General features: G+C 48.1%; 2 protein-coding genes across 4 annotated transcripts in view; one reads left to right on the forward strand and one right to left on the reverse strand.

The window, feature by feature from the left end:
• Positions 1-3330, reverse strand: part of RLBP1 (retinaldehyde binding protein 1) — a 33706-nt gene extending 30376 nt beyond the window's left edge. The window contains exon 1 of the mRNA XM_090029635.1: positions 3109-3330. The gene's annotated coding sequence lies outside the window, so the exon portion shown is untranslated. The remainder of the gene's footprint in view (positions 1-3108) is intronic.
• Positions 3331-3387: 57 nt separating this feature from the next.
• FANCI (FA complementation group I) overlaps positions 3388-25604 on the forward strand; it is a 29955-nt gene continuing 7738 nt past the window's right edge. Inside the window, exons 1-24 of one of the 3 annotated variants that reach the window (XM_090029633.1) lie at positions 3388-3691; positions 3790-3920; positions 4284-4440; positions 4521-4578; positions 4998-5039; positions 5893-6016; positions 6977-7062; positions 7251-7383; positions 7640-7732; positions 12181-12317; positions 12992-13175; positions 13763-13850; positions 14593-14723; positions 15407-15477; positions 16432-16546; positions 17010-17132; positions 17798-17866; positions 20696-20797; positions 21783-21971; positions 22073-22194; positions 22608-22772; positions 23629-23808; positions 24554-24717; positions 25129-25205. In XM_090029633.1, the coding sequence (XP_089885759.1) occupies positions 3547-3691; positions 3790-3920; positions 4284-4440; positions 4521-4578; positions 4998-5039; positions 5893-6016; positions 6977-7062; positions 7251-7383; positions 7640-7732; positions 12181-12317; positions 12992-13175; positions 13763-13850; positions 14593-14723; positions 15407-15477; positions 16432-16546; positions 17010-17132; positions 17798-17866; positions 20696-20797; positions 21783-21971; positions 22073-22194; positions 22608-22772; positions 23629-23808; positions 24554-24717; positions 25129-25205 (2886 nt within the window). In that variant the 5' untranslated portion in view covers positions 3388-3546. The remainder of the gene's footprint in view (positions 3692-3789; positions 3921-4283; positions 4441-4520; positions 4579-4997; positions 5040-5892; positions 6017-6976; positions 7063-7250; positions 7384-7639; positions 7733-12180; positions 12318-12991; positions 13176-13762; positions 13851-14592; positions 14724-15406; positions 15478-16431; positions 16547-17009; positions 17133-17797; positions 17867-20695; positions 20798-21782; positions 21972-22072; positions 22195-22607; positions 22773-23628; positions 23809-24553; positions 24718-25128; positions 25206-25604) is intronic. The other 2 variants (XM_090029632.1, XM_090029631.1) reach the window with 2 other exon arrangements.

Consider the following 25604-nt stretch of genomic DNA (forward strand, 5'->3'; position numbering starts at 1 on the left):
GAGCCTGCGCCTTTCCAGGCTGAAGAGTCCCATGGCTCTCAGCCTATCATCGTAAGGTCTGTTTTCCTGACCTCTGATCATGCATGTGGCTCTCCTCTGGGCTCTCTTAAGCTTCTCCACATCCCTTTTAAATTGTGGAGCCCAGAATTGGATGCAGTACTCCAGCTGCAGCCTCACCAAGGCTGAGTACAGTGGGAGAATGAAATCCTGGGATTTGCTAGAGAAGCATCTATGGATGCAAGCCAGAGTTTTGCTCGCTTTGCCAGCTGCAACGTCACATTGGTGGTTCATATTCATCCTGTGGTAAATCATGACCCCCATGTCCCTTTGGGCCGTGGTGCTACCAAGCGTAGCACTGCCAAGCCTACAAGCATGCTGTGGGTTTTTCTTCCCAAGGTGGAGTACTTTGCATTTCGGTGTTGAAGGCCATTAGGTTTTCATCCACCCATTTTCCAAGCCTGTCAAGGTCACCGTGGATCACCATTCTGTCCTTGGGTGTGCACGCTTTACCCCAAAGTTTGGTGTCATCAGCGAACTTGGCCAGTCCACTTCTGACACCAACATCCACATCATTAATGAAGATGTTGAAAAGAATAGGCCCAAGGATGGAGCTCTGGGGGTCTCCACTGGTCACGGTGCACCACAATGATTGACTTCTGTCAACTTCCACTCTTTGGATCCGACCTCAGACATCTCCCTAGGACATATCGCAGGACTTCTCCCCAGACGCTGTTCTAGGCTTGTTTTTCATGTTTTCCAAAGTCATGGCAGTCCTAGTAACTACTCTTGCCACTGTAGAGAGCGAGGCCTTTTCAGACTGCAATGCCTTGCGAGTGACATGCACTAATGACAGTAGGTTCTCCAAAACGAGACAGATGACAAAATGTTTTTTGTACTTGGTACAGCAATCCATTTGCCTGAACAAAATTCCAGTTACTTCCATGCTGAGAGAGCTCAGTTAGGCATTGGATAATAACCTTTAAATTAGACTTGCATGCTTTGACATTTCTCCACCTGCACGTCCAACGTGTATCACTAGACTTGTCAACTCCATGGATTTTATGCCTGGGATATGTTGCACATCACAAAAAAGTTCATGGTTTCCAGGCATGGAGAAAAAAACTTTGCTCATCATATTTTGCAAAAAGGGAGTGTAACTCAAGAAAATTCCCTCTGTTTTCTGACTTTTCCTTTTCATCATGACCCTTAAGGGCCAATCCCTGGTGTGAAAGATAGAGCAGCAAGTCAGTAATTTTTCGAGCATATTCTGTTTTCCTGAACAGTCATCTTATGGGAGTTTGACAGGTGCCATACAACTGAGCCTGATTTACTTGCTGCCTGGTAATTCTTCCATTTATTCATGCATTCCAAGTGAACCTTACAGTTAGAGTGACTGTTCAGCTTTTCATTTAATTTTTTCCAATCTCGCAACCCCTTTTCTGTAAAACTGTTATCTTTGTATTCAGAAGAACTGTCAAAAATTCTGCAGGCATAGCAAAATACAGCATCAGCCTCACACTGTATTCAATAAAGGGATACTTATTGAACAAGGATGACGAGAATAATCCATTTTGTTTGCCAAATTAACTTTTGGGATAATTACTCAACTTCACCTGTGCAGACCCACTTGATCGGTCCCCTGATTTCAGATTAATCAAACCACTAGCAGCAACAGAGGCACTTACATTCTTATCAGCAACATTCATTTTGTCTGCGTTTTTTTCTGCTTCATGTTGATAAGTGATTTCCACACTGACCGCTTTCTTATTTTCCAAACAATGCTGTAAAATCGATGTTGGCTGAATTTCCTCTTCATCTGTGTTTGCGTTTGCACAAATTGACTGTCTGGGTTTAAAAAATTACCTTGTATCTGCCGCCATTGTACCAGCTCATGTGCTTAACACGCACCACTATGAATGGCGTATGCCCCGTTCTGGGGGGCATGTGTCGTTCATGGTGGTGGTGAGCAACCAGGGGCGGACGACCACCTGCAGACATCGCTGGCGGCATCAGCAGCCGCCAGTGGCGATTGCTGATTGCCTGTAGATGCTGCCAGCAGTGTCGGCGGTGGCAGGAGGGGTGTGGCAAGCGGTGACTGCCCGCAGGGGGTGCACCGCCACGCTCAGGGGATGCACGTGCACCCCCTACATGTTGCCAATGCACACCATGCCACTGTACAGAGTTTATAAAATAAACAAACTGAAACATGCATCATTACATCAAAACCTGAGACATAGTAACAGAGTCTGCTGCATACGGCATAGTTAGTGATTTTGAGTGGGAGTTCATCATGGGCCATTAATAACCGTTTGTACCAAGACTTTAAAAAGTTTGTAAGTTAGCAGGGCTGCCAAACAATTAAAGAATTTGATTAGTTGCACAATTAACAAAAATTCGTTGTAATTAATCGTGATTTTAATCACAGAGCTAAAAACTCAAAATGACGTGCAGAAAAAAAGTTATGAAAAATCATGCAGGTACTTTGAATGGTTGGAGGGTGGGAGCGGGGTGTGTGTGTGGTGGGGATTTGTGAAGGGGGAGGGGGCTGTGGGTGTATGTGTGTGGTTTGGAGCCTGGGGAGGGGGCGTTCCTGCACACCCTGGCAGGATGGGGGGTCAGGACTGAGCGGCAGCAGCAGGGCTGGGGGGGCCGTGGCTTGGGAGTGAGGGGCAGACACACGCAGATGCAGATTCATGTGCATATGCAGACACAGAGACACAGACACACACATGCACATACACACAAAGGACAGGCAGTCCTCGACTTACGACGTTTGAGTTATGTTTTGCACTTACAAGGTTTATAAATTGACGCCGTTTCAACTTCACAGTGCCAGTTTCGACTTACAACACTTGATCTGCTGCGATGCCACGCCAGCGAGCAAGTTCGCTGCGTCGCTCAGCTCCCTGGAGAACATCTGCCCACGCTTCCTTGGACACTTTCTTTAAGAAAGCAGACAAGACTCCAGAAAAACCTGCAGCCGGGACTCCTGAGAAGACTCCAGCCAAGAGCTCTTCAAAAAGTCCAAAGTCACCTCAGAGAAGTCCTTCCAAATCAATATGATTGCTATTTACAATATAAATACATCAATGTAGCTATATTACTTACCTATAATTAACTGAGTACAAACTTCTGGGGGGATGTGTAGTGAAAACAGGGAACCAGGCTTTGGTTCAGGAACCAACCCCCCGTTTATAACGTTGTTTCTATGAGAACATTGGTTCCGAGTTACAACGTTTCGGTTTTCAGGAGGAGGGGAGAGCCTCACAGTGCGGGAGGGGGTGGGGCACACGTGCACACACGAAGAGGTGTACACACAGACACGCGCAGATGCAGACACTGCCCCCATCCACCCCTGCCCCGCGCCCTCCCGCACCCCGCGGGTCTCATCGGCCCCCTCCTCTCCCCCCCAGCAGGGGGCAGGGCACGGGGCCCCGGGGAGTGGAAGTCGGCTGGCGAAGGCGGGCTCTGTTGCCGGGCAACACTGCGCACTTCCGGGCGGGAGATTCGGAGCCCCGGCGGCTCGGCGCGGGGTCGCGGCCCGGGATGGAGCCGAGCAGCCCGGGGGCGGCGGGGCCGGGCCAGGCCCCTGCTCGGGGCTCGCAGCCGGGCGCGCCGGTGGTGGAGCTGGAGCTGGATCCGGCGCTGACGGGGCAGGAGGCGGCCGCGCTGCTGCGGGGCATCTTCCGAGGTGACTTTCCCCGGGACTCGGCCCTCGCGCCGCGCGGACCAGGGCCCCGCCGGCCCGTCTCCCTAACCAGGCGCGACGCTTTCTCCCTCTGCCCCCAGCCTCCCCGTGCTCCCAGCCCGGCGGGGTGCTCCGGAGGCTGCAGGCCTACAAGCGCTGCGTCCGGCTGGTGGAGTCGGGGGAGCTGCGCTCGGACCGCGCCTCCGAGACCATCGGGCTGCTGATGCTGGAGGTAGGAGCTCGCTTTCCGGGACGGCCGGGTTCGGCGGGGCATCCCGGTCCCATCCGCGGCGGAGGTTCAGGGTCTCGACTCGACCCCCGGGGCGCAGGAGAAGGGAGCCGCATCGTCCCCAGCGGTTTGGGCCCTGTGCAGCCAGCGTTGTTTGATGCTAGTTTGGCGTCTCCGAGCTGATAGCGGAGCTGGGCTGGATGCTAACAGGAGATGATGGGGGTGGCTTTCCCCGCTGGCCGGTCGAAGCCGCCCGGTGTTGGGCTGCGCGGGCAGGACCTGCGGGCTGTGGGTGTCTGCTTCTCGGGGGCAGGTTTGCCATTCCCTGACCCTCCTGGATCCCTTTCTTGCATCCTGTTTTATCAGGCTCATCACTTGCCGGGCTCTGCCTTGGCTGAACTGGCCACTCTGTTTGTTGAGCTCATCAAAGGAGGTAACCTGTCTAATGCGAAGTCCTTGGAGCTGTTTTCCACCCTTCTTACCAGGTTGGCTTCCTCAAAGGAAAGCTTGGCCTATGGGAAAGGTAACCCCTTTTGTTTCCCCTGCCCTGCTCCATCCTTCCTTTCCTCCGAGCGTGTTCCTACCTGTCTTGTGCTTTTCCAGGTGAGCTGACTGGGGAAGAGTTTAAGAAGCAGCTGATCAATACCCTCTGCTCCAGCAGGTCTGTCCATCTCTGCCAGCTCTCTCTTTTTTTATTCGTATGAGAATTATTTAGCTGCACACTCATTCAGGCTCTTGAGAGCATGTCTATAATAGCCTATCTCCGTTGATCCCAAATGCTCAAATCCCAGCGACGTGGAGTCTGGTGCTCCCTGGGCCGCTGCGCTGAGAGCTGCTGGCAGTCAGGTCTCATTATGTATCTGACACAGCAAAGGACACTTCATGTGGTACTTTGAGTGCCTGACATGGTTTGGAGGACTCCCTCCCTCTTGTTTGCACCATTTTTAAACCTCATGCCTCTCTAATGCCTGGCAGGATTTCTGCATCTGGGAGGGCAGCTGAGCAACGGGTTGGGGAAGGGGCCAGAAACAGCAGTTCTGCCCGTTCTCAGGCTCTCTTGATGTATTTTTGTTTGACCAGATGGGATCATCAGTGTGTAATTCCTCTCACCAACATGTTCAGGTAAGATCCTCCTTCCCCCACTGCTCTCTTATTCTCCATCTGTTTCTACCTTCTGTTTCGCAAACAGCTTGGGCAATGTGCAGATGGGGAGCCACCAGTTTTCCAGTTGCCCAGATGCTGAGCCTGAATGGAGATTGCTGCAGCCTGCCCAAGGTGCTTCAGGAGCAGCTCTGGCAACACTGTTTCTCCCAGATCTTGCCTAGCTGGCAGTTCGCTACTGAAGAATAGGGACATTTGCCTTATTTTCATTTGTTCATATCACAAGAGTAAATCTTATGAAGCCAGGCTCTTTCTCCTTTGGTGTTGCAGACATTGTTACTGGTCTCAGGAAGAGAGAGGCCTGTGCTAAAAGGGAGGGCTAGATTCTGTAGTGCCCTGTGTGGATAAGTAGTAGTGACTGGCAAACTCTGTCAGATTCCTCTCCCCACTTACCACCTTGACACCTTTGCTTGGTGTTGTAAATCCATCACTGAACAGGGGATGTCATCGGCATTAGAAATTTGTCACATTTAGTCTGAATGTGCATGGTTGTTCAGCCCTCATTCCTTGATTTCTGTTTATTTTAAGGTTTCTTGAAAGTAGGCGCTGTGCATTCATGTGAAAGCACACTATGACACAGGCTTTGAACTTCCAAAACAAAGTACGCATGCCAGGATGTCACAAGTGTGACCTTGAGTCCAAGATGGTTGTAGGGAGCTGTAGCAATAACTTTGCATAGGGTCTTCGGGTGGAGGGCTTCTCTATGCCAACGTACATTGACACTCTGGGGCCACCGTAAGTGCTGAACCTCTACTGGAGGAAGCAGAGTTGTCACTGAAATAGAAATGCCCGGGTTGCACTTTTGCTTCTTCAGAGATGTCCCACTCAGTGCAGAAGAGCTCCAGTTTGTGGTAGAAAAAGTCCTGAGGATGTTCTCCAAGGTTGACTTACAGGAAATTCCACCCTTGGTTTACCAGCTGCTGCTTCTCTCTGCCAAGGTAAAACCCTGGGGGGAGCTGATCTTGCTCTCCAAGTTAGAACATTTGCACATGCAAACTGTGCACCTCCATAGCACATGCATACTGTGTACATATGTGAGAGAGGGAATATAGGGAATGAGCTACAAGCTTGATCACACAATGGATCAGAGTTAACTGGCCACCTTGCTCCAAGAACCTGCTCTGGCCTTGGCGAATGGAAAGACAGCAAGACGCATATTCATGGCTTTCCAGCCGCTGGCCAGCGTGGAGGGGAGGGGTCTGTGTCCGTTGCTTCCCAGGTGGAGGGAAGATAGCTGTGATATGAAGCTTGCATATGCTGAATATATAGTAGTCCCATAGATAATAGGTATTCTTTTATTATTCATGGGCATGGATCGCCTCCCTCAGCTCCAGGCTTCATGGACTTGCCTTTTTCTAATATGATTTCTAATATCTGTTTCACATGGTACAACCCTGGGCTATGATTTGAATTAAACTTAAAACAAGTCTCATTTCTGTGTCACATACTGACAATTCATTTGGTACACTGTAGCCTATCCACTTGTACTCTTGCTACTGTTATTCCTTGTATCAGCCATTAAACATGATCTGCACAGAGATGAATTCCCTATGTGGTGTGAGAGGCTGCTTTCATCCACTGGCCACTTATACTATTTGGTCATGTTTTCCAGTTCTTTTGAACGGACCTATAACTACCAGGAACCGCTAATGCAATATCCTTTTCTCTTTTAATATTATTCAGAGATTATGCAAATGATACAATGATCACTTCATCCACCTCAGAAATGCAATGCACAGCAGTCTCCCACATGGCGATTTAGGCCTAGAAATTAAGAATACTCTATGACTAAATTGGAGTGGGAATTCAGGGAAATGGATCACAATTCTTTGTGATTTTGAGGTTTTGGAGAAGTATTGATTATAGCTTAGGTTACTTTGTAATGTTCTGCCTTTCAGGGCAGTAAGAAGGCTGTTTTGGAAGGAATCATTACTTTTTTCAATCAGTTGGATAAGAAACAAAAAGAAGAGCAGCAGGTTCCTGAGTAAGTTTCTTTTTGTCACTATCCTCCTTTACTAGGTAAGCATTTATAACCTGTCTCTCATCTAACATTCCTCCAGCTTGAGTTAGGCCAAGCCCTGAAAAACATGTCCTTTTTCATGTTTGAGAAATAATTTATACGTATTGATTAATTACAATCCAGGTTTGTAACCCGGGTCTTCTGCTCTTTAGGTCCGAGGATCTCGAAGTAGCCACAGTGCCTCTAGACCAGCTCCGACATGTGGAAGGCACCGTCATTCTGCATATTGTCTCAGTTATCAGCCTAGATAAGGACCTAGGCAAAGAGCTAATTAAACACCTAAAGGTACAGCAAAAGCAGAGCAGATTGGTGTAATGTAGTGGAGAAGCTTTTAAACTGGTGGGTAAGGTTTACTTGTTATTCATTCTAGCACAGAGATAATGTGTCATATAGTAATTCTACTATAGCCATCAAAAAGCACACATAATGACCCAGTGCGTTGAGTATGGACATACCTCTCATTCCAAGCTGAGCAGCAAAACCTCAATCTAATGTTTTTCTTAATATTGCAAGAGGTGCTCATATTGTTTTTTTTCCCTAGGCTGAGCAGCAGAGAGATCCTGGCAAGGCCCTGTGCCCTTTCAGCGTGGCTCTTCTGCTCTCGGTGGCAGTAAAACACAAATCGGAAGAGCGGGTATGTGTTACTTGTGCATGACCTGGGGATTCTTTCTGTAAAGATCTGCTTGTCGGTGTGCTGTGGGTGCTATGCAGATAGGAGCAAGGAATGGAATGGCTTAGTTCAGATATACACTCAAGGGTGATAGTCATAGAGAAGTAGGGCTGGAAGGGACCTTTAGATGTCATCTAGTTCAGCCCCTGCCTGAGGCAGGATCATCCCTACCTAAACTATTCCATACAACCATAATCTAAATCAGAGGTGTACAGTTTTTGGTTTGGAGTGCTATGTAAGGAGTTCTGATGAGGCACTGCAGGCCTCGGGATGTGGATGGCAATTGATCCTATCTGGGCCTGTCTGTCCCACAGCCATTGTTGGGGGCATTGGATGGAGCAGGTGGGCAGGATGTCCAGTTGGACTGGCTCGGGACCCCCTGTGGGCAGGAGGTGCTTGGCTGGGCAGATGGGATGCGGCTATGGGCAGGAAGAGAGTAGCATTCAGGAGTGGGATGGGTGGCCAGGGGCTGGGCCAGAGCCACAATCTACTCCCTGCACATCCCTGGGACGGGTGCCAGTTCTGTGGGCAGGGGTGTGTGGGCGGCGGATTACTGCTCTGCCCTGGACCCCATCCCTGCACTGTCAACCCTGCCATGATCCTGGGTCCCACTTGCCCATCCTGCTCCCGGACACCTCTCCCTGCCCACCTGCGGCCCCATCCCATCCACCCAGCTGAGGACCCCCTGCAGACAGGGCATGGTTTTCATGGAGACACCACCCACCTGTTCCATCTGGCACCCCAGGAGTGGGTTGGGGTGATTGGGCTGTGGGGCTGGGTCCAGTGTGGTGGTGGACACACTGGCATCAGCAGCTGAGCAGAGTGAGCCACCGGCACAAGGGCTGCCACAAAGCCTCCCCTGCCACTTGCCTGGGGGCGGTGGCTCCAGCTGCATGCACCAAGGCCTGGGCTGCCCCCTTTGCCTGGGCCAGGTGGGGCCGAGGGATGTGCTGCAGGCCAGCTGGAATCACTTGCTATATTTTGTCCACTCCGATCTAAACTCTGTAGAAGGACTGCCCTTAACCCTGTACGCAACGTTGTCAATATACACTCGAGAGGTCCCAGGCAGAGGGCCACACCCCCTGTTACAGAGGAAAGCAAAACCCCCAGCAGTCCATATCAATTTGACCATGGAGTAAAATTCCTACCTGACCCCATATATGGTGATTGGTCTGACCCTGTTTGGATGGGCAACACCTTCTAGCCAGGACCCCTGGCTTTGCCCCTAGCAGGAGAATCAGCATGCCCCAGTTGAAGTTCCAAACCTTAGCTGTAGCTAACACCCAGTGCCTCTAAGAGAGGCTTATAAATACCCTGACACATGTAGGAGAAAAAGTGGGGGGTGGGAAGCAACCAGCAAAGCCTAGAATCATGGGAAATACCCATGGTAGAAAATAGTCATAGCTATTCCTAGATCATCCCTGACCAGCAGCTGTCCATCCTTGTCTTGAATACTTCCAGTGATGGAGAGTCCACACCTTCCCTAGGCAGTGTGTTTCACTGCCTCACTGTTCTGAACAGTGAAGACATTTTTCCAATATCCAGTGTAAACTTACTGTGATGTAGCTTCAAGCCATTGGTCCATGTCCTCTCTGCAGCAACAGAAGAAAGGTGTTTTTTCTCTCCTTTATGGCAGCCCTTCAGGTATTTGAAGACTGCTATCATGTCCCTTCTTAAGCAACTTTTCCACAAGCTGAACATGCCTAGCTTCCTTCAGCCTCTTGTCACGTGACGTGCTTTCCAAGCCCTTGATCATCTTTGTTGTCCACTTCTGGACCCTCTCTAACTTCTCCATGCTCTTTTTAAAATATGGAGCTCAGAACTGCACGCAGTACTCCAGATGAGACCTAACCAGTGCTGAGTAGCAAGGCATTATTACCTCCTACATGTCTTGTACCTAATGTTTTTATTGATGCATCCCAAAACCTAATTGGCCTTTTATGCATACTGCAGATTAGTATTGAGTCTCTGGTCAGCCAAGACTCCCAAGTCCTTTTCCACAGTGCTACCATCCAGTTAGGTGTCCCCTGTTTTGTATTTGTGTTTTTGATCATTCCTCCTTAGGTGTGGCATCTTGCATTTGTCTGCATTGAAACTTCATCTGGTTAACTCTAGTCCAACTTTCCAGTCTTTCAGAATCTTTCTGAATTGTGTTTGCATCCTCCAGCCTATTCACAGTCCTTTCTAATTTTGTGTCTTTCACAAACTTGCTCAAGAAGCTTTCTATGCCAGCATCAAAATCATTAATAATCATGTTGAATAGCACTGGGCTAAAGAAAGACTCCTGTGGGACTCCACTTGAAACTCCTGCGATTCTGACATAAACCTATGAATACTTACCCTTTGCTTGTGGCCGTTGAGCCAATTATCTATCCACCTTGTAATAGTTTTATCCACCCCACATTTCTCCAGTTTGTTTATGAGATGGTCATGTGGAACCTTGTCAAAAGCAGTGCTGAAGTCTAAATACACCAGGGTTGGACAAAATATGGCCTGCCAATTGATTGCATCCAGCCTGTGGCTGTCCTTGGAGTGTGCCACATGGGTCTGAGCCCTGCCTGCTCATGCCCAGGGCAGCCTGCACCGTGATGCACCCGCACCTGCCCTGCACCCATTGACAGCCCCAGCCAGCGTACACAGCATTGCTGCTGCAGTGATCTGAGTACTACTGCTTGGCTCCTTCTGTTTCCAGTGCCGCCTCCTCTTTCTCTTCCTGCCCCTGCTGTGCTGTTCCAGGCAGCAGGTAGTGCAGGGAAGTGAAGGTGGCTGTGGGGACACGGGCCAGGCACCATGTGCCCAGCCAGACAGAGGAAGCTGCAGCCAGGTGGCTCCTGCCCCAGTGCATTGGGCTCCAGCTTTAGCTCCTGGCCACCTTCCACCCACAGCTAACCTGCCTGCAGGCTGCTTATCACGCTGGCTGCAGCAGCAGTTCTGTATGCACTGGACAGGGTCAGGACAGTACTGTCAGTGGGTGTGGGTGGGAGCACAGTGTGGGCTGCCCCAGGTGCAAGCAGGTGGGGCTTGGTCCCATGCAGACTGTTGCGGGAGCAGCTGCACCGCACCTCGCTGTCTGGGTGAGCTCTGTTGCACGTGCCACCTGCACTCCCCCCACCTTTCCTCCTGCCCACTGCTGGCTCCCAGGACCTAGCATGTGGGCAACTCCCCACCCCAACACCCATGCACGCAATATACAAGTATAAGACTTTATTTTGAGCTATTAGGCAATTACCTCTATATACACTACTCAAAAAAAAAAAAAAAAAAGCTGAATAAAAATATATTTTTTAATAAAATTAAAATATGTTATAGTATATATTTGATTTTTAGTATGTGATTTTGTTTTTATCTATAATTTCTTCAAATATGTATCTTCTAAAAGATCTGTGGCCCTTGACAGCTTACCAAAACTCACTAAGTGGCCCACCAGCCAAAATAATTGCTCACCCCTGAGGGGTACTATATCCACAGCATTGCCTTCATCCACCCAAGTAGTTACTTTATCAAAGGAGGAGATGAAGTTTGTTTGGCACAATATGTTTTTTCACAAATCCATGCCGGCTGCTTTTGATCAGCCTTTCCTCCAGATGCTTGTAAATGGCCTTCCTTAGTTTATGCTCTAGTAACTTAACAGGTAGTGAGGTGAGAGTAACCAGTCTGTAGTTCCCCAAGTCCTCTTTCTTGCCTTTTTTTAATGAGGGGCACTATGTTGGCCTTTTTTTCAGTCCTCTGGTACTTGACCCATCTCCCATGACTTCATGAAGATCATTGCTAAAAGCTCTGAGATCTCCTCTGACAGTTCCTCCAGGACCCTGAGATGAAGCTCATCCGGCCCTGCTGATATGATAATAAGAAACAAATGTGGTTAGATGAATGGCCTAGTAGCAATTCCTCGAGGAGCTGCTCAGGACTCAAGAGCACTTTGGGGTTCCTGTGAACTACACATTCTTATCTTAAAGGAAGAGGACTTTATCCTTGTTCTTGCATACCTCAGCTACTGAGCACTGAAATGAGCCTCTGCAGAGTCCTCTCAGCCCATAAAATAGTAATTGGGACATGCCTAGTGTGGAGGGGAAATGGCTCTGACATGATGGGGGGGAGAGGATGAGGCTGATGGCAACTCCTTCACTTTGAATTAATTTTGGTTCTGAGGTGACTATTATCTGTGTCCAAAATAGGGTAGGGATGGCAGCAAACATCCTTCTAGCTTCTCTTGCATCTTGGTTACCCCTGGGAGTAAAGTGGGGAATAACTATGCTGGGGGAAAATGTACACAGCTACTTTGATAGAGCTGTGTAAGCAGTTTCCTTTGCTCTAGACTGCTCTCAGTTTAACAAGAATCAAGTCCCCTCCTCCTGAGGCTACCTTCAGAAGGGATGTGGACAATCCCCTCACTCAGCACTTTCACATTCTAGGTTTTTGACTTCCTGAAAGCATCGATAATGAAGAGCTGCAAGGACCAGCAGTTAATCCAGGGCTCAAAATTCCTGCAGGATTTGTTTCCTCAGCAGTATGATGTACCTGCCATAATTCTGGAAGTGGTAGAAAATAGGTGAGTGGCTGAAACATTACACAGAGCTCAGAAACTCTGGGGAGGGAGACAGCTCTTGGCCCAGCTAGGGACATTGTGGGAGCCAGCCCACTGCTGCTAAGGTAAGCATAGTGAAAACTGACTTTGATTTCCTTTCCCCCACCCAGCTTTCCCTCAAAAACCTTATTTCTCAGAAGGCCTTTTGGAAGAGCATTTTGGCACAGCTGCCTCCTAAATTTCAGCCTTTTATATTGCAGGTTGCTGAAATAGATAATCTGACCACTTGCTTCCTTAATGGTAATGATGACTGGTCATTTATAATAAGGCTTCCTATTGTAGCTTTGAATGATTTCTGGTCAAGGTGAGGGCTAGATCCTCACTTAGCCATACTCTTTTAAGCACACCATGCTTAGTTCTGTCACCTACCATCTGCCAGCCAGTTGTGATTCTAGAGTCCTGTACAAAGGCAATAGGAAGCTGCTCAGGGCCTGTGGCATTCCTTTCTCCTAATTGCTGGCTGAAGGGCGCTATGGAGGGTGCCCCATCTGGAGACCTGAATTCGGGTGTCACAAAGCTGCCACCCTGCATTGGATCCCCAAAGGACCACAGAACATTTTGTTAATCTGGATGTTGCAGGCTAAGCTTTTTCCTTTATTAAGTTACTCTTTCCCATTCTGCTTCTCATTTTTTTGCAGTGCTTTTGGCTGGGACCTTGTTACTCAGGGGCTGATGAGTCTTGGTTTCAGTCTAATGGAATCCTATGAGCCAAAAAAGTTCTTAGGAGGAAAAATTGCTGAAGCAAGTTGTGGCCTTTCCAAAATGCCAGCCCAGCAGCAGGCCTGCCGGCTAGGAACTAATATCCTCCTGGAAACCTTTAAGGTACAGTGAAGTTGAGATAACGTCAGTTGTTCTGTCAGTGAAACTGTTTTCTCTTGCTCTCTCATCAACTTTAATAAGGTTTTGCCTATATCCAGCAGGATCCATCTCAAAATGTTTTGCAGACCTTTAAAGATTTAATCCCATATCTCCCCTCTGAGGTTGGAAAATATTATTGTTAATATTATGTCTGTCTGAGATGTCACTTGTGTGTTCCTCATCATTGGGTCTGGAGGAACTGAAGGAGGAAGAGGGTAAAACCCAGGGTTCTGTAGACAGTCGGTGGCTGAGATGGGAACAGACTATAGATCTCTTGGCTCCCAGGTCTTTGCTTTGACTTCTGGGCTGTCATCCACCACCCGGTTTGTCCCAGCACATTAGTAGTAGGAAGTACCCACCTAAGGCCTATATTTATTCTAGCTGGTTCCAATTTCATCCTGGCTTTGCCTCTGTTGAGCTAGTGACCTGGCTAATCTTGCCTTTCAGACCTAGATCTAAAAGATCTTTCTTGGATAATGGCTGAACTCTGAATCTTAATTACAATTAATTAAAATCTCAATTCTTATAGGTGTTTTCCTTTTCCCTTTCAGGTCCATGAATTGATCAGAAGTGAGATTCTGGAGCAAGTTCTGAACAGAGTTATCACAAATGCAGCTTCTCCGATCAGCCACTTCATAGGTAGCCAGAATAAGGGAAGGAAACTTCTGTTTTTCCAGTGTTACATTCAGATTTTTCATAGCGCAAGTTCCTGTTTAGGTGATTTGAGGTTAAGAATATCAGGAGCTGTGCTTCCTTATTACCAGAACCTATTACCAGGTGATAAAGCAAATGTCAGTGGTCCATGCAGTTCAACACACGATTGACTGCAAAGGAAGGATGAACACTGTAGTGTGATAAATCATTAGGGACTGTGGTTGTCCTTTCTTATAGAGTGCAGGTTGCATGTTAAGCCTGTATATCAAACACCTGTTGCCAAGTTATGGTGGTCTAAAAGGGACCATTCTTTTTCTGCTCTTTTCAGTGTAATTTTGGTGACCATTCTTTTGGCCCACTGCCAGGGTGTCGCCTTTTTTGGGGGAATGCTTGGGTAAAGAGGTGAAGCTAGTGGGGATTAGATTCTCCTGATCTTTGGAAAGATGCTTCAAAGTCCTGGGCCTGCCTTTAATAAGGATATGCTGCTGGCACTCCTATTTATACCCGAGTGCCTGCTGATGGGGCGAGAACTAACCTGTGTGTATGTAGAGACTTGTATCCAGGTTGGAGATTGCAGATTGGCAGTAAGTCCTATAGTTACAAGGGAGGCTACAAGAGTTCTTTTATCTGTTGACCTTAAAGAGTGAAACAGAATCCTTCTCTCCTCCATACCCTAGTTGGGACCATTCTTGGCAGTAGCCGCTCTGCTGACAGTCTTATTTTTCAGACTTGCTGTCCAACATCGTTGTGTCTGCTCCCCTTGTCCTTCAAAATTCATCCTCCAAAGTGACTGAGACCTTTGATAATTTGTCCTTTCTGCCTCTTGATGTGGTACAAGGGCTGCTTAAGGCTGTACAGGTAAAGCTATTCATTTTTCCAGGAATATCTGTTAGAGCTTCCTTCAGTGATGGCTGTAGGCCCCAATTCTAAACAGGACCCACTAATTCTCCTCATTTACACATATATATGTTGAAGTGTCTCTTAGTCCACCACTGTGCCTGGCAGGCTGTTCAGTGTAGCCTGGGGCCTTGCCTGAAGTGCTGATTTTTTTAGTGCCCTCCAGCAGAAATATATAGCAGTCGGGTATGTTAATAGAACTGCCCCTGAGGGGACCTTTCATCTGAAAGACTGGAAAATGGAAGATGCCTGATACCAGCAGAGTGTGGAAACCTTAGTAGGCTGTGCTCAGTTAAACCACTGTAGCAGGCATATTCCTTTGCCTTCTCCCAAGTTCTGCTTTAATATTTCTCTTCTTGGCTTGGCATTCTTCCCTTGCAAAATAGCCATAGGCTTAACCCATCCTACTCCACTTTGCAGACAACAGGTTTACCACAATCCTTGTGTTCCATTCTCACCAACATGAGAAAATTGCTGTTGCCACTGAATCTTTTCTGTAGCATTTTAAAACTTATACATCCTCTACTACTGAAGAAAACATGTAAGATGCAGGGCCAACCAGGCATAGAGAACACAGGAGCTCACACTCAAGGAGCTTGGTTTGTTGCATGACTATTCTCTCTCATAAAGTGCTTCCTTTCCAGCCCCTGCTCAAAGTCAGTATGTCAGCAAGGGACTGCCTGATACTTGTTCTCCGAAAAGCCATCTTTTCCAGGTACTCTGCATTCAATGTTCTTAAAAATGGTTCCTTAAGCTCTTGGCAATCTCAGGAGTGGAAGCAGATTCTGTCTTTCTTTGGTACTGTCCCCAGTATTGTAGCATAAGTCACAATCCTACTCATTCAGTTGGGACCCCAAGCCCTGAACAAAAAAGCCTTGACCCTGCAGCTACAAATTCAAAATGACCAGAGAACTGAGACAAGGAGACAAGCTGAAGAATTCCAGCTTCTGTCCTCACAATTGCAGAGGTGCCCTGGTGCCACAGTAAGCTCAAGAAGATTGGCAAATCAGCTGCTCTTACATGGCTGGTCCTACAATGAGATTATAAGAAAAGCCCTATAGACATGTTGGGCATCTATACATATGCTCCAAGAGTTGAGGGGGAGGGGTTTTAATTAGAGCGGCTCCAAGAGCTGCTCTAATTAAAATGCCCAGAGCATCTCATATCAGTGTCCCATGCTTCAAAATGGCAGCAGGGGAGCTTTATTTAAAGCTTGTTCAAGCTTATTATGGAGTTGATTTGCAGCAACTGCTTGGTTATGGCCACAAATTTCCACATATTACGTAAGGTGAGTAGGTTTGGGTTCCCTCCAGCAACGTTCAGGAGAGCAGAAGTCTGGCTTTCTCTGGGCATATCTACATGACACAAGGCAGAGGTATGTGCAGCACTGCATTAGCTCACGGTTCTCAGTTCAGGCACCAGAATGCATGGAATAGACATGGTGTTCCTCAGGTTGGCAGCGATGTAGCTCTGCCTTGTGGTATATAGACATGGCCTCTGGGATGTGTCTACCACAGCTCATAACTCTTGACCGTGGGCATCAGGTGACCATGTGGAGAGTATAGCCTTGCTTTGGAGTTGCATTAAAGAATACACCTTGGGTATTAGGTTCTTACTGGAACTGAGCAGGTCTCTAACTTCAACTCCTCTCCTTTTTCTGAACATGCAGGCAGTTGGATGCCCGTAAAGCTGCAGTTGCTGGCTTCTTGCTTCTACTGAAGAATTTTAAGATTCTGGGCAGTTTGACCTCGTCCCAGTGCAGCCAGGCCATCGGTGCCAGTCAGGTGAGTGCCGCCTCTCATCCAGATGCCTGTCACACTTCCACGTTCCTGTTCAGTGTCTCCTATAAATGGAGGCTGGTTTATAATTTTTCTGTGTGAAGTGTTTGGTCGGACAGAAGTAACTTCAGCAAGTGTCAGCAGCTGAAGGAAATCTTTGGGAACCAGTAGAAAAGGAAATACTGGACTGTGTGTATACTCCCCTCAACTGCTTATTTCACGTGACATTTGGGGCCACCAGGGCCTATGAACCATTTCATTCAAGTGGAGCATTCCTTCTGCAACCAATACCTCGCACATTGCAGATTGTTACAGTGGTTCCCTCTGATTGGGATGAGGCTGTGTACTAGATGCCTGGCTTGAGTTTTCTTGCCTGAGAGGATGCAGTTGTATTCTTTTTAGTGCCCATATCTTGCATTAGGAAGATATGAAGCAATGTAACTGCTAGTTCTCTCTCTCTCTCTCTCAGGTCCAGGCAGATATTCATGCCTGCTATAATTCTGCTGCTAATGAGGCCTTTTGCCTGGAAATCCTGGGCAGCCTGAAACGATGCTTGAGTCAGCAGGCTGATGTCCGGCTCATGCTGTATGAGGTAAAGTGGGCTTTTTAATATTCTCTAGAATGAAGAGCTTGCTGCTGTGTACCTGGTCTGATCCAGCCAGGTCAACAGTGACTGAATGTTATCAGTGATCACTGTCTGCAGCTTTTCGGTGTGGGGTGGGCACGGGAAGAGATTCCTGGTTTGACTTGGATCCTTTCTGGGATAGCTGCCCACATTCTGGAGCTCTAATTTGCTTTAATCCTTTCATTTTTTGAAAATCTCTGTCTTGTGCTTGATGTGACCCTTGTTAGTAAGAATGTGCTGGGGCAAACTTGGCTAGCTACTGGCCAGTACTCCACTTGCTGTGGAGGGCATATAGTCTAACTCTGTCTGAGAAGCATGGTACACTGATGGGGTGGCATGCTTGACTCCTGGTTAGGAGAGACTAAAATCTGTGAGTTGGATTCTGGGCATTATGTCACTGAAGCTAAAATGATCTAGTCCAGGTGTGGCCAACACTCAGGAATTTTTTATGTCCTCTCCTTACCAAATGTGTTACTTGACACTCAGCACAATTTCGAGACACTGTGAGGAACTGGAAACCAATTAAATGAAGTTCATTTTTTATTTTGTGCCTCACATCTATTTATATATATGGATTGTTTCCTTCTCTTTTTGATCTCTGCTGACTTGTCCCTTTCTTCCTTAACCTTCAGGGTTTCTATGATGTCCTCCGCAGAAACTCACAGCTGGGAAACTCCATCATGGAAACACTGTTGTCTCAGGTAAATCTATTTAGGGAGAAACAGAAGGCTGGCAGAGGAGGACATTTGGGAGCTAAAAATTCTGATACCACATGTAGCAGATTGGGAGCCCAGTTTAGTTTGCAAGTGAGATTTAGGTTCGATATTAGAAAATCTAGAATGATAGTAAATCTGTGGAACAGATTATTTAGGGTTGCTCTGACCTCCCTCGTTGTGGCCTTTAAGAACAAGGGAGGCAGACATCTGTCAGGGATGGTCTAGGTGTCTTGATGCGTTTCAGAGAAGAGGTACGAGCTCTTAAGACTTCTTCCAATCCTACCTTTCCATGGTTCTTTGAGGCAGGCTTCCCAAGGAAGATGTCTTCCGTGCTTCTTGATTCTGTTCCTTAGCACTGTATAGTGGTTGCTCTGCAGGTCTTTCCCACAGATGTCTACTTACATAATTATAACTGCTGTCCATGTCCCTGTAGGATCCAGGAGGATTAATTAATTCCCTGACTATTGCTTATGGCACCATGTCATAACCACGTCTTTCTAACTGATGAGGCATCATTTATTCTCTTTAATCTTCTGAAAAGGTCACTGATGACAGTGTCCAGCATACCCAGCCCTGTCAGTCCAGAGGCTGAGAATGGACCTGAATTGAGCCTGTGCATCTGTGAGGCACTAGGGGGCAATCAGTGGCCGCCAGGTGCTATAGACTTCGTTATGAAGCCCCAACTCTGTCCAGTGTCTCCCTTGTGTGGTATCTGTCCATCTCCATAGTGATGTTGGCAGTGCTCCAAGCTCACCTCTTCCCTGTTAAGCACCTGATTTTCAGCAAAGGTTTTCAGTTTTTTGGCTCAGTATCTCACTCCTAATGAACTGTACAGATAGACTTTAGTTAGTAAATGTTTAGGGTTGGGAATCCAAAAAAAAAGATGACAAAGCCGGTAGGGAAGTACAGATCGCCCGAGCGAGGGACTAAAAATAGAGGGATGGGGGTGAGGAGGGGAACCCAACTAGGTTACAGGAGATACAAAGTTAGCCAGCTAAGCCTGGGGAAGGGGGAAGGGGAGGGAGGGGGTTCGCAACACTGAGAGAGAAAGGAGATCGATACACACAAACCCATTACAATGGTCCGCAATGGTAGAGGAAGTGGTTTGAAGGAAGTGTCTCTGTCCATATAGAGTCTCATTGCAGGGGTCCTCTTCGGGTGGAGTGGGGTCATCCGTGGTTGAAGAAACCTCTCGAAGTGAAGGTCCATCTGGTGCAGGCGGTCCCCTCTGGGTCTGGTCCAGTGGTGGCTCGTCTGGTGGGGCTGGAGGACTGGCAGTGGCCCATGATGTGCTCCATGTGCCTGATGAACACTATGAGGCAGTGCATCAGCTTGGTGTAGTGGCGGGAGATGCGGCAGGCATGCAGGACGCTCTTGTTGCTGGGGTCCCAGGCTCCAGGCGTTCCCATGATGAGTGCATCGACCGTCACATCGTACTGCGGCCCCTCGGGGTGTCGGCCAGCGGGGTGTACTTCTCCCGCTTGTGAGCCTGGGCGTTGGTGAAGGCTTGGTGCCGGTTCTCGAAGGGGATGGTGATGTCCACAATCTCAACCTTCTTGGCCTCTTCGCTGGTGATGACTCTGTCGAGTTGCATCTGACTCTTGCAGCCCGGGATGGTGCAGTTCACGGAGATCTCCCCTGCCGTGGCCGGGATGGCCCTCACCAGGCGGTCCTGGACAGCATTTTGGTGGAGCTGCCAGGCTCTGGCATGCGGCTTGCAGCTGCACAGCACGTGGGGGCGGGTCTCTGCCGCGTAGCCACACCGTCGGCACCTCTTGTCCCGGTGGCCAAAGCACACAGCCCCATTCAGAGGCAGGCAGTTGAGGCGGGCGCGGTGGAGGTAGTGCCAGTCTGCAAAGTGCGTGAAGCTCCTGCTGGGCATGAAGTGGTTGCTAGTGTCCCACTTTGAGGTGACGTCGAAGACCTTGCCCTGGTCAGATTTGGCCCTCAGGTCACCGGCATACTTGTTTCGGACAGCGTCCTTCAGGAACCTCTCCAGGAAGGCCCTCGTGCAGGGCATCACGGTGATGCGGTTGGCGTGCGGGGCTGGTTGCAGGGAGACTCCCAGCTCCCGGCGCTCCTTGGTCCAGGTCCAGGCGCAGCCGATGTGTTTCCCGAGGCAGCGCGTGGCGTTGTGGACTTGGCTCCACAGCAAGGCAAAGTCCCCGCCGTCTCAGCTGAACTCACCCTCCAGTGAGCCGCTGAGGAAGGCCAAGTGCCGTAGTGTGTGCAACGGAAGTAGTCATGTCATGGCCCTGTCAGATTCTAACAAATCTGTAAATTCTGGTAGATATTTGTCATCAACAATCTCAGGCAGGATATGAGGAGAAGACCAAGTGCCTCCCTCTTTCCTCAGCCAAATCAGGGGGCTGCATGTCTCAGTATCACTGACTGTACTTGCACTTCTTTAGAGGTGCAGAATTACTGGGGCAATTATTTATTTGCTGACCCCAAGGGTGGATGGCATTGTAAATCTCTCTCTCTTTGGTTGCCACCTGTCAGCTCTCAAGGGGTAAAATGCTAGTGTTGCTGGATGTAGGAAACCAAAGGAATGGTGAGTGCCAGTTAGTTAAATTGCTTTATGTTTTCTGGGTACTGGACTCCCATCCTGGTTTAGGTATATATGAGCTGCCAAGAATGGGACTCATATACACAGGTCTTGCTAATGGCTCTGTTTCATGGTCCCTCGTACCGTAGTTGCAAAGTCCCTCCCAGTGTTTAAGGTGATGTGCCTGAATGCCTGTGCTCCATTTTACAGATGAGGAACAAAAACGCTAAGTGGCTGGTCTGCTTTTGTTCTTTGCCTCATAACAGATAAAGCGCTATTATGAGCCACAGCCAGACCTGCTGCCCCCACTCAAACTTGAGGGATGCATCGTGGCTCAAGAAGACCAAATCTTCCTGCAGGAACCACTGGTAAGTTATGGATTGAGATACTACTCTTTCATGCTCATCTTCCTTCAGCTTTTTGATTTGGTAAACCCTGCTCTCTCATCAGTCTCATTCCTGGAAAGTAGGAGGCCAGGACTGGGAATTAAAACCAGTTCTTCTGCCATGATGGGGGGCAAGTGACTTCTCTTCTCCCTTGGTTTCCCCATTAATAAAATAGGGATAAGATGCAGGATCTTACAGGATCTAAATATTCCTTAATATTTGTGCAGTGATTTGTGGGAAGCTGAATGGAAGATGCTCCTACATATAGTATGGTTCTGCATCCCTTACTAAGCATTTCCTTAGAGCTCAGCACCAGCCAGCAAGGAAGTGTATGGTGAGGAATGCATCCATTTCTTCCCTTCTGATCTCACTTCTTCAGCCTGCATCTTCTTCAGTCACTCCCTACGAGCTTGAGGACAGGTTGGAGCCTGTGAATACTGACAGAATTTCAAAGGGGACAGATTCAGAACCAGCCTTTAACTCCACCTGTTTTGGAAGATGCTTACACTCAGTGTTGAAGGAGTCTGACTAGGAAGTGCAGAAACCTCGCACTGGCGAGGCGCTCCTTAAGTCCTGCCTGTGCTGCGTATTCCCATAGTAATTCAGGTAGGGGTTGAAAAGTTAGTTGTCACAGCGATGGGACCTACCTGAATGGCATGATACAGGATTATTAGCACTGCAGGTACAGGCTGAGGTTAGCTTGTGTTGGAATTTTAAGAACATACTGCACTGTAAGCAGCTTGGACATGGGGTTATGGGAAGCCTGTACTGTGTGTGAGAGAGACTCAAATTCACTCAGGTCATAGACATCTGAAGAACAGTATCATGGCCTTGAAACACTGATGTCAGCCTGTTGCTGTGGGTACTGTTGTTCTTACGCCCATTGCCTCTCCACAGCTGGAGCTATACTGTCTGAGCTCTTGTTAGGAGAATGAATTGCAGTAACCCTTATAACTGCCTCTCCCAGGCCCATCTGCTTAGCTGCATCCAGCACTGTCTAGCCTGGTATAAGAGCACCATGCACATGTGTCCAGGACCTGTGGAGGAAGATGATGAGGAGGAGGAGGACAGTGCAGGATTCCTGGAAAATCTTGAGGAGATTCTGGACTCTATCACACGGCGGATGATCAAGAGTGAACTGGAGGACTTTGAGCTGGTAATTCCTAACAGGGATCTTCCCAGCAGGGCCAGGCACAGAAAGACTGAATTCCTGTGGGGTTTGGAAGAGTCTAACAATTTCTTCCCGTGGTGTCCTAGGATAAATCAGCGGACTTTTCCCAGTCCTCTGGTGTTGGCGTGAAGAACAACATCTATGCAATGCTGGTGATGGGAGTCTGTGAGGTCCTGATTGAGTACAACTTTAGCATAGGGAACTTTAGGTAAGGTGTCAAATCCTACCCTTTAACACCATGTGCCCACTACTCTAGCTCACAGTAATTCTTTGGCTGTTCAGAGCAGGTAGGGGATACAGACCATTCAGTCAGTGGCTCTGGTCTTTTTCTTGCAACACTGGAGCACCAGGCAACCTTCTCCTACCCTCTCTGTACACGGGTGCTCGTTGACTTCTAAACTTAGGGAACATCTTGGTTTTGAGTGTTGTGATGATAAAATGAGGGAGGTGGCCAAACTAGCTTGGTGTGATGAGGACCCAGGATGTTTGTGGGGAGGATAAGGAGACATCAGTTGTCATGGATAGACTGTGTAGAAAGCCTCTTTCCTGAATGGATGACTGAAACTTGACAAAAAGAGCCTTCCTACCCAGTCATCAGTTATTTATAACTCTCTATTGCAGCAAGAACAAGTTTGAAGAGGTTCTAGGTCTGTTTCAATGTTACAACAAACTCTTTGAGATCCTGAAGGAAAAAGCTGGGAAGAATAAGTCTGCTTTGCTCAGTAAAACTCCACGAAGCTTCCTGTCCATGAGCTTTGTATCCACTCTGCTCACAGCCTTGTTCAGGTGGGTAGCGGTAACTTGCCAGCTTTTCCATGGGGTTCATATGCTGCCAGCTTTCTCTGCAGTCCACACTACATGCACCAGAGCTAGGCTGTCTCACTGCTATGTAAGGAGCATATTAAGGCAACACAAGCAGTTTGGAGAGACCAGCAGGGTGTTGACCAGAGCTGTGTAAGCTGGTCATTTCCAGCCCTGTGACTGCCCTCTTTACCCATCTGCTTTACCCCCTGCAGCTCCACCAGAGCTTCTTACTCCTGACATGGAGTCTCTGCTTTTCCAGGCTCAGATCACTCCTTATCCCTAGTAGTACCCTGGACTATCAGTCCAAACATGAGGCAGTCCTTGCTAGTCTAGTTCTGAGCTTCTGCTGAGCAGATCCGGCTCCTGGTACCCAACTACAAATTTTGCTGTACTTGAAAAAGCTGGCAGAATGCTGACCTTAAGCTACTGATTCCGTGACCTAGATGAAGAACTGGCCTATCTGCTTCCTCAAAGATTCTTCTCCTGTTTTGCAGTCAGGATAGAGACTTATTTTATTTAGTTAATGGAAGCTCTTTGCCTGAAGCAAAATGATATGGCAGCCTGAAGCAAGACAGTTCTGTAGATAGTTGGATCTTACCCAGGGTCCTATTTATGACTTGACTCAAAGCAAAGCTCTGGTGTTCCAAGCTAGCCCCATGTATCATTAAGGTAGATTCCTAACCCTATGCCTAGAGTTGTTGATTAAAGACACTGGCCTACCTGGCTGGAGTAATTTGAGCCCAGTTTTTCTCTTGTGCAGGCAGGGGGTCGGACTTGAAGATCTACAAGGTCCCTTCCGACCCGACTTCTATGATTCTATGATGAAGTGTCTTTTCAGGGACAGTGCCCAGAGCCATGAGGAGAGCCTGGCAGTGCTGCGCTCCAGCAGTGAGTTCATGCGTTATGCTGTGAGTGTTGCGCTGCAGAAGGTGCAACAGCTGGAGGAGACGGGGCAAACGGATGGACCCGATGGGCAGAACCCTGAGAAGATGTTCCAGAACCTCTGCAAGATCACTCAGTGAGTCCCTGTGTGGCCTCAAGACTGTACTGCTAGCCTGCAAATACTGGGACTTTAATAAATGCTCACGTCCAATTTTGAAAAAGAATGGAATCTGTGGGTGTTTGAGACCAGCCATTAATGCTGAGTGGTAGTTGCTTCTAAGTTCCTGGGAAGTCTGAGCTGCAGACAACCTAACTGCTCCGCCCGAATGAATGACAGGCCAACTCGTGTAGATAGAGGTATGAAAGAATCATTCATAACTCTGACTTCCAGCCTCCTTCTGGATTGTGGTCTGTCACTCAAGAACAGCTCCAGGCTAGATTTTCTTAGGTCTTTGGGAGGCAATTTAGATAATTCCACTCTAGTTGCCCTTCTTTCAAGTCTTCTTAATAGTGCAAGTCTTTCACTTCCGGCAGTATTTTAGAGATTAAAGCCATGGTCTTGAATCTGTCTCATTCCTTAGGTGCGCAGTGCTAGAGAACAGATGGCCATACAGTAACACTGTGATTAGTAGGTATCACTTATATTGTCACACAGGGAGAAGGAAGAATGAAATAATCGGGTTGGTCAAACAAAGAAAACAGTAGGTAGGCAGCCTGCACAAAATGAATTCTCTCTTTGCAATGAATCTCCTTCCTCTGCCTTCACTTTTTGAGAGGCACAAAAAGATAGTTTGAGCCTGTGATTGGCTCTTCCCTAGGCAAATGCAGTGCTGCCAACCATGCCAAGACAAGTGTTACTAATGCCCTGCCCCTTTTTACAGGGTCCTATTGTGGCGATACATCTCCATCCCAACTGCGGTTGAAGAGTCTGGCAAGAAAAAGGGCAAGAGCATCTCGCTGCTATGCTTGGAGGGTTTGCTGAAGATATTTAATTCAGTGCAGCAGCTTTACAGACCTAAGATGCCCCAGTTCTTAAGGGCCCTGGGTAGGTAATATCTGTAATGAAATGGGGTGGTTGGGTTTTCATTGATGGGTTATGTATTCTCAGGAGAGGGATTTGTTCCATGCCAATTCAGTACCAGCCCCAGGTCGCTTGTCTTGGAGCTCCACTCAACATTGCTTGCCGGAGGCTACTCCCAGAGATGTGAGGGCTCTGTAGACGCAAATAAATCTATTGGCAGAGCCTGGTTGGAAGGTTTGACATAACTTGTCTCTGGATACAACCTGCTCCTACCCATTGTTTCTGTTCTCTGCAGCTCCCCAGCCCATTTTGCTTTGTGCCATATTTAGGAATAATTGTGGCTTTGGGAAGGGGGTTGTGTGTGTGGCTGCAGCGTGCCCCAGGTTTCTCCCTTGGCATTCGATTTGTTGCCACCTCTTGTTCTGTCTCTGCCAGATGTTACTAATGACGAGGGAGAAGAAGTGGAAATCAATGTCACGGAGAAAGCTGCCTTCCAAATCCGACAGTTTCAGGTAAGCAGCGGGAACATTGTTTTCATGGTGTGTTCAGGTTGTCCCCAAACACCGGTTAACTTGTGGCAGCTTCTGGATGCTTTGCCTGAGCTGCCAGTTTGCTGCTGTTGAACAAGATAAAGAGAATGTTCTGCCACTGGCTTGCTCAGTGATTCACTAGCCTTCCAGGAGAATTTCTTGCCAGTTATGAAAGCTTCTGTGGGCTTATTGCAGAGCTCCATTGCACTGAGTGCTTCTGTAGCTTGCTGCATCCCTTCCCCGGTAGATCAGTGTGGTGCATTAGAGAGCAGAGATAAGGGCCTGAGGCAATGTGCATGCTTCTGTGAGTGGTCTGCAAGGACCTTGCCATAGTGCAGACTGGCTCTTGTTTAAAAGCTTGTAGTAGAACCCAGTACTCGC

This window comes from Crocodylus siamensis, chromosome 15 (genome assembly GCF_052110815.1).
Source record: "Crocodylus siamensis isolate JL-2025a chromosome 15, ASM5211081v1, whole genome shotgun sequence".
Taxonomy (NCBI): Eukaryota; Metazoa; Chordata; order Crocodylia; family Crocodylidae; genus Crocodylus; species Crocodylus siamensis.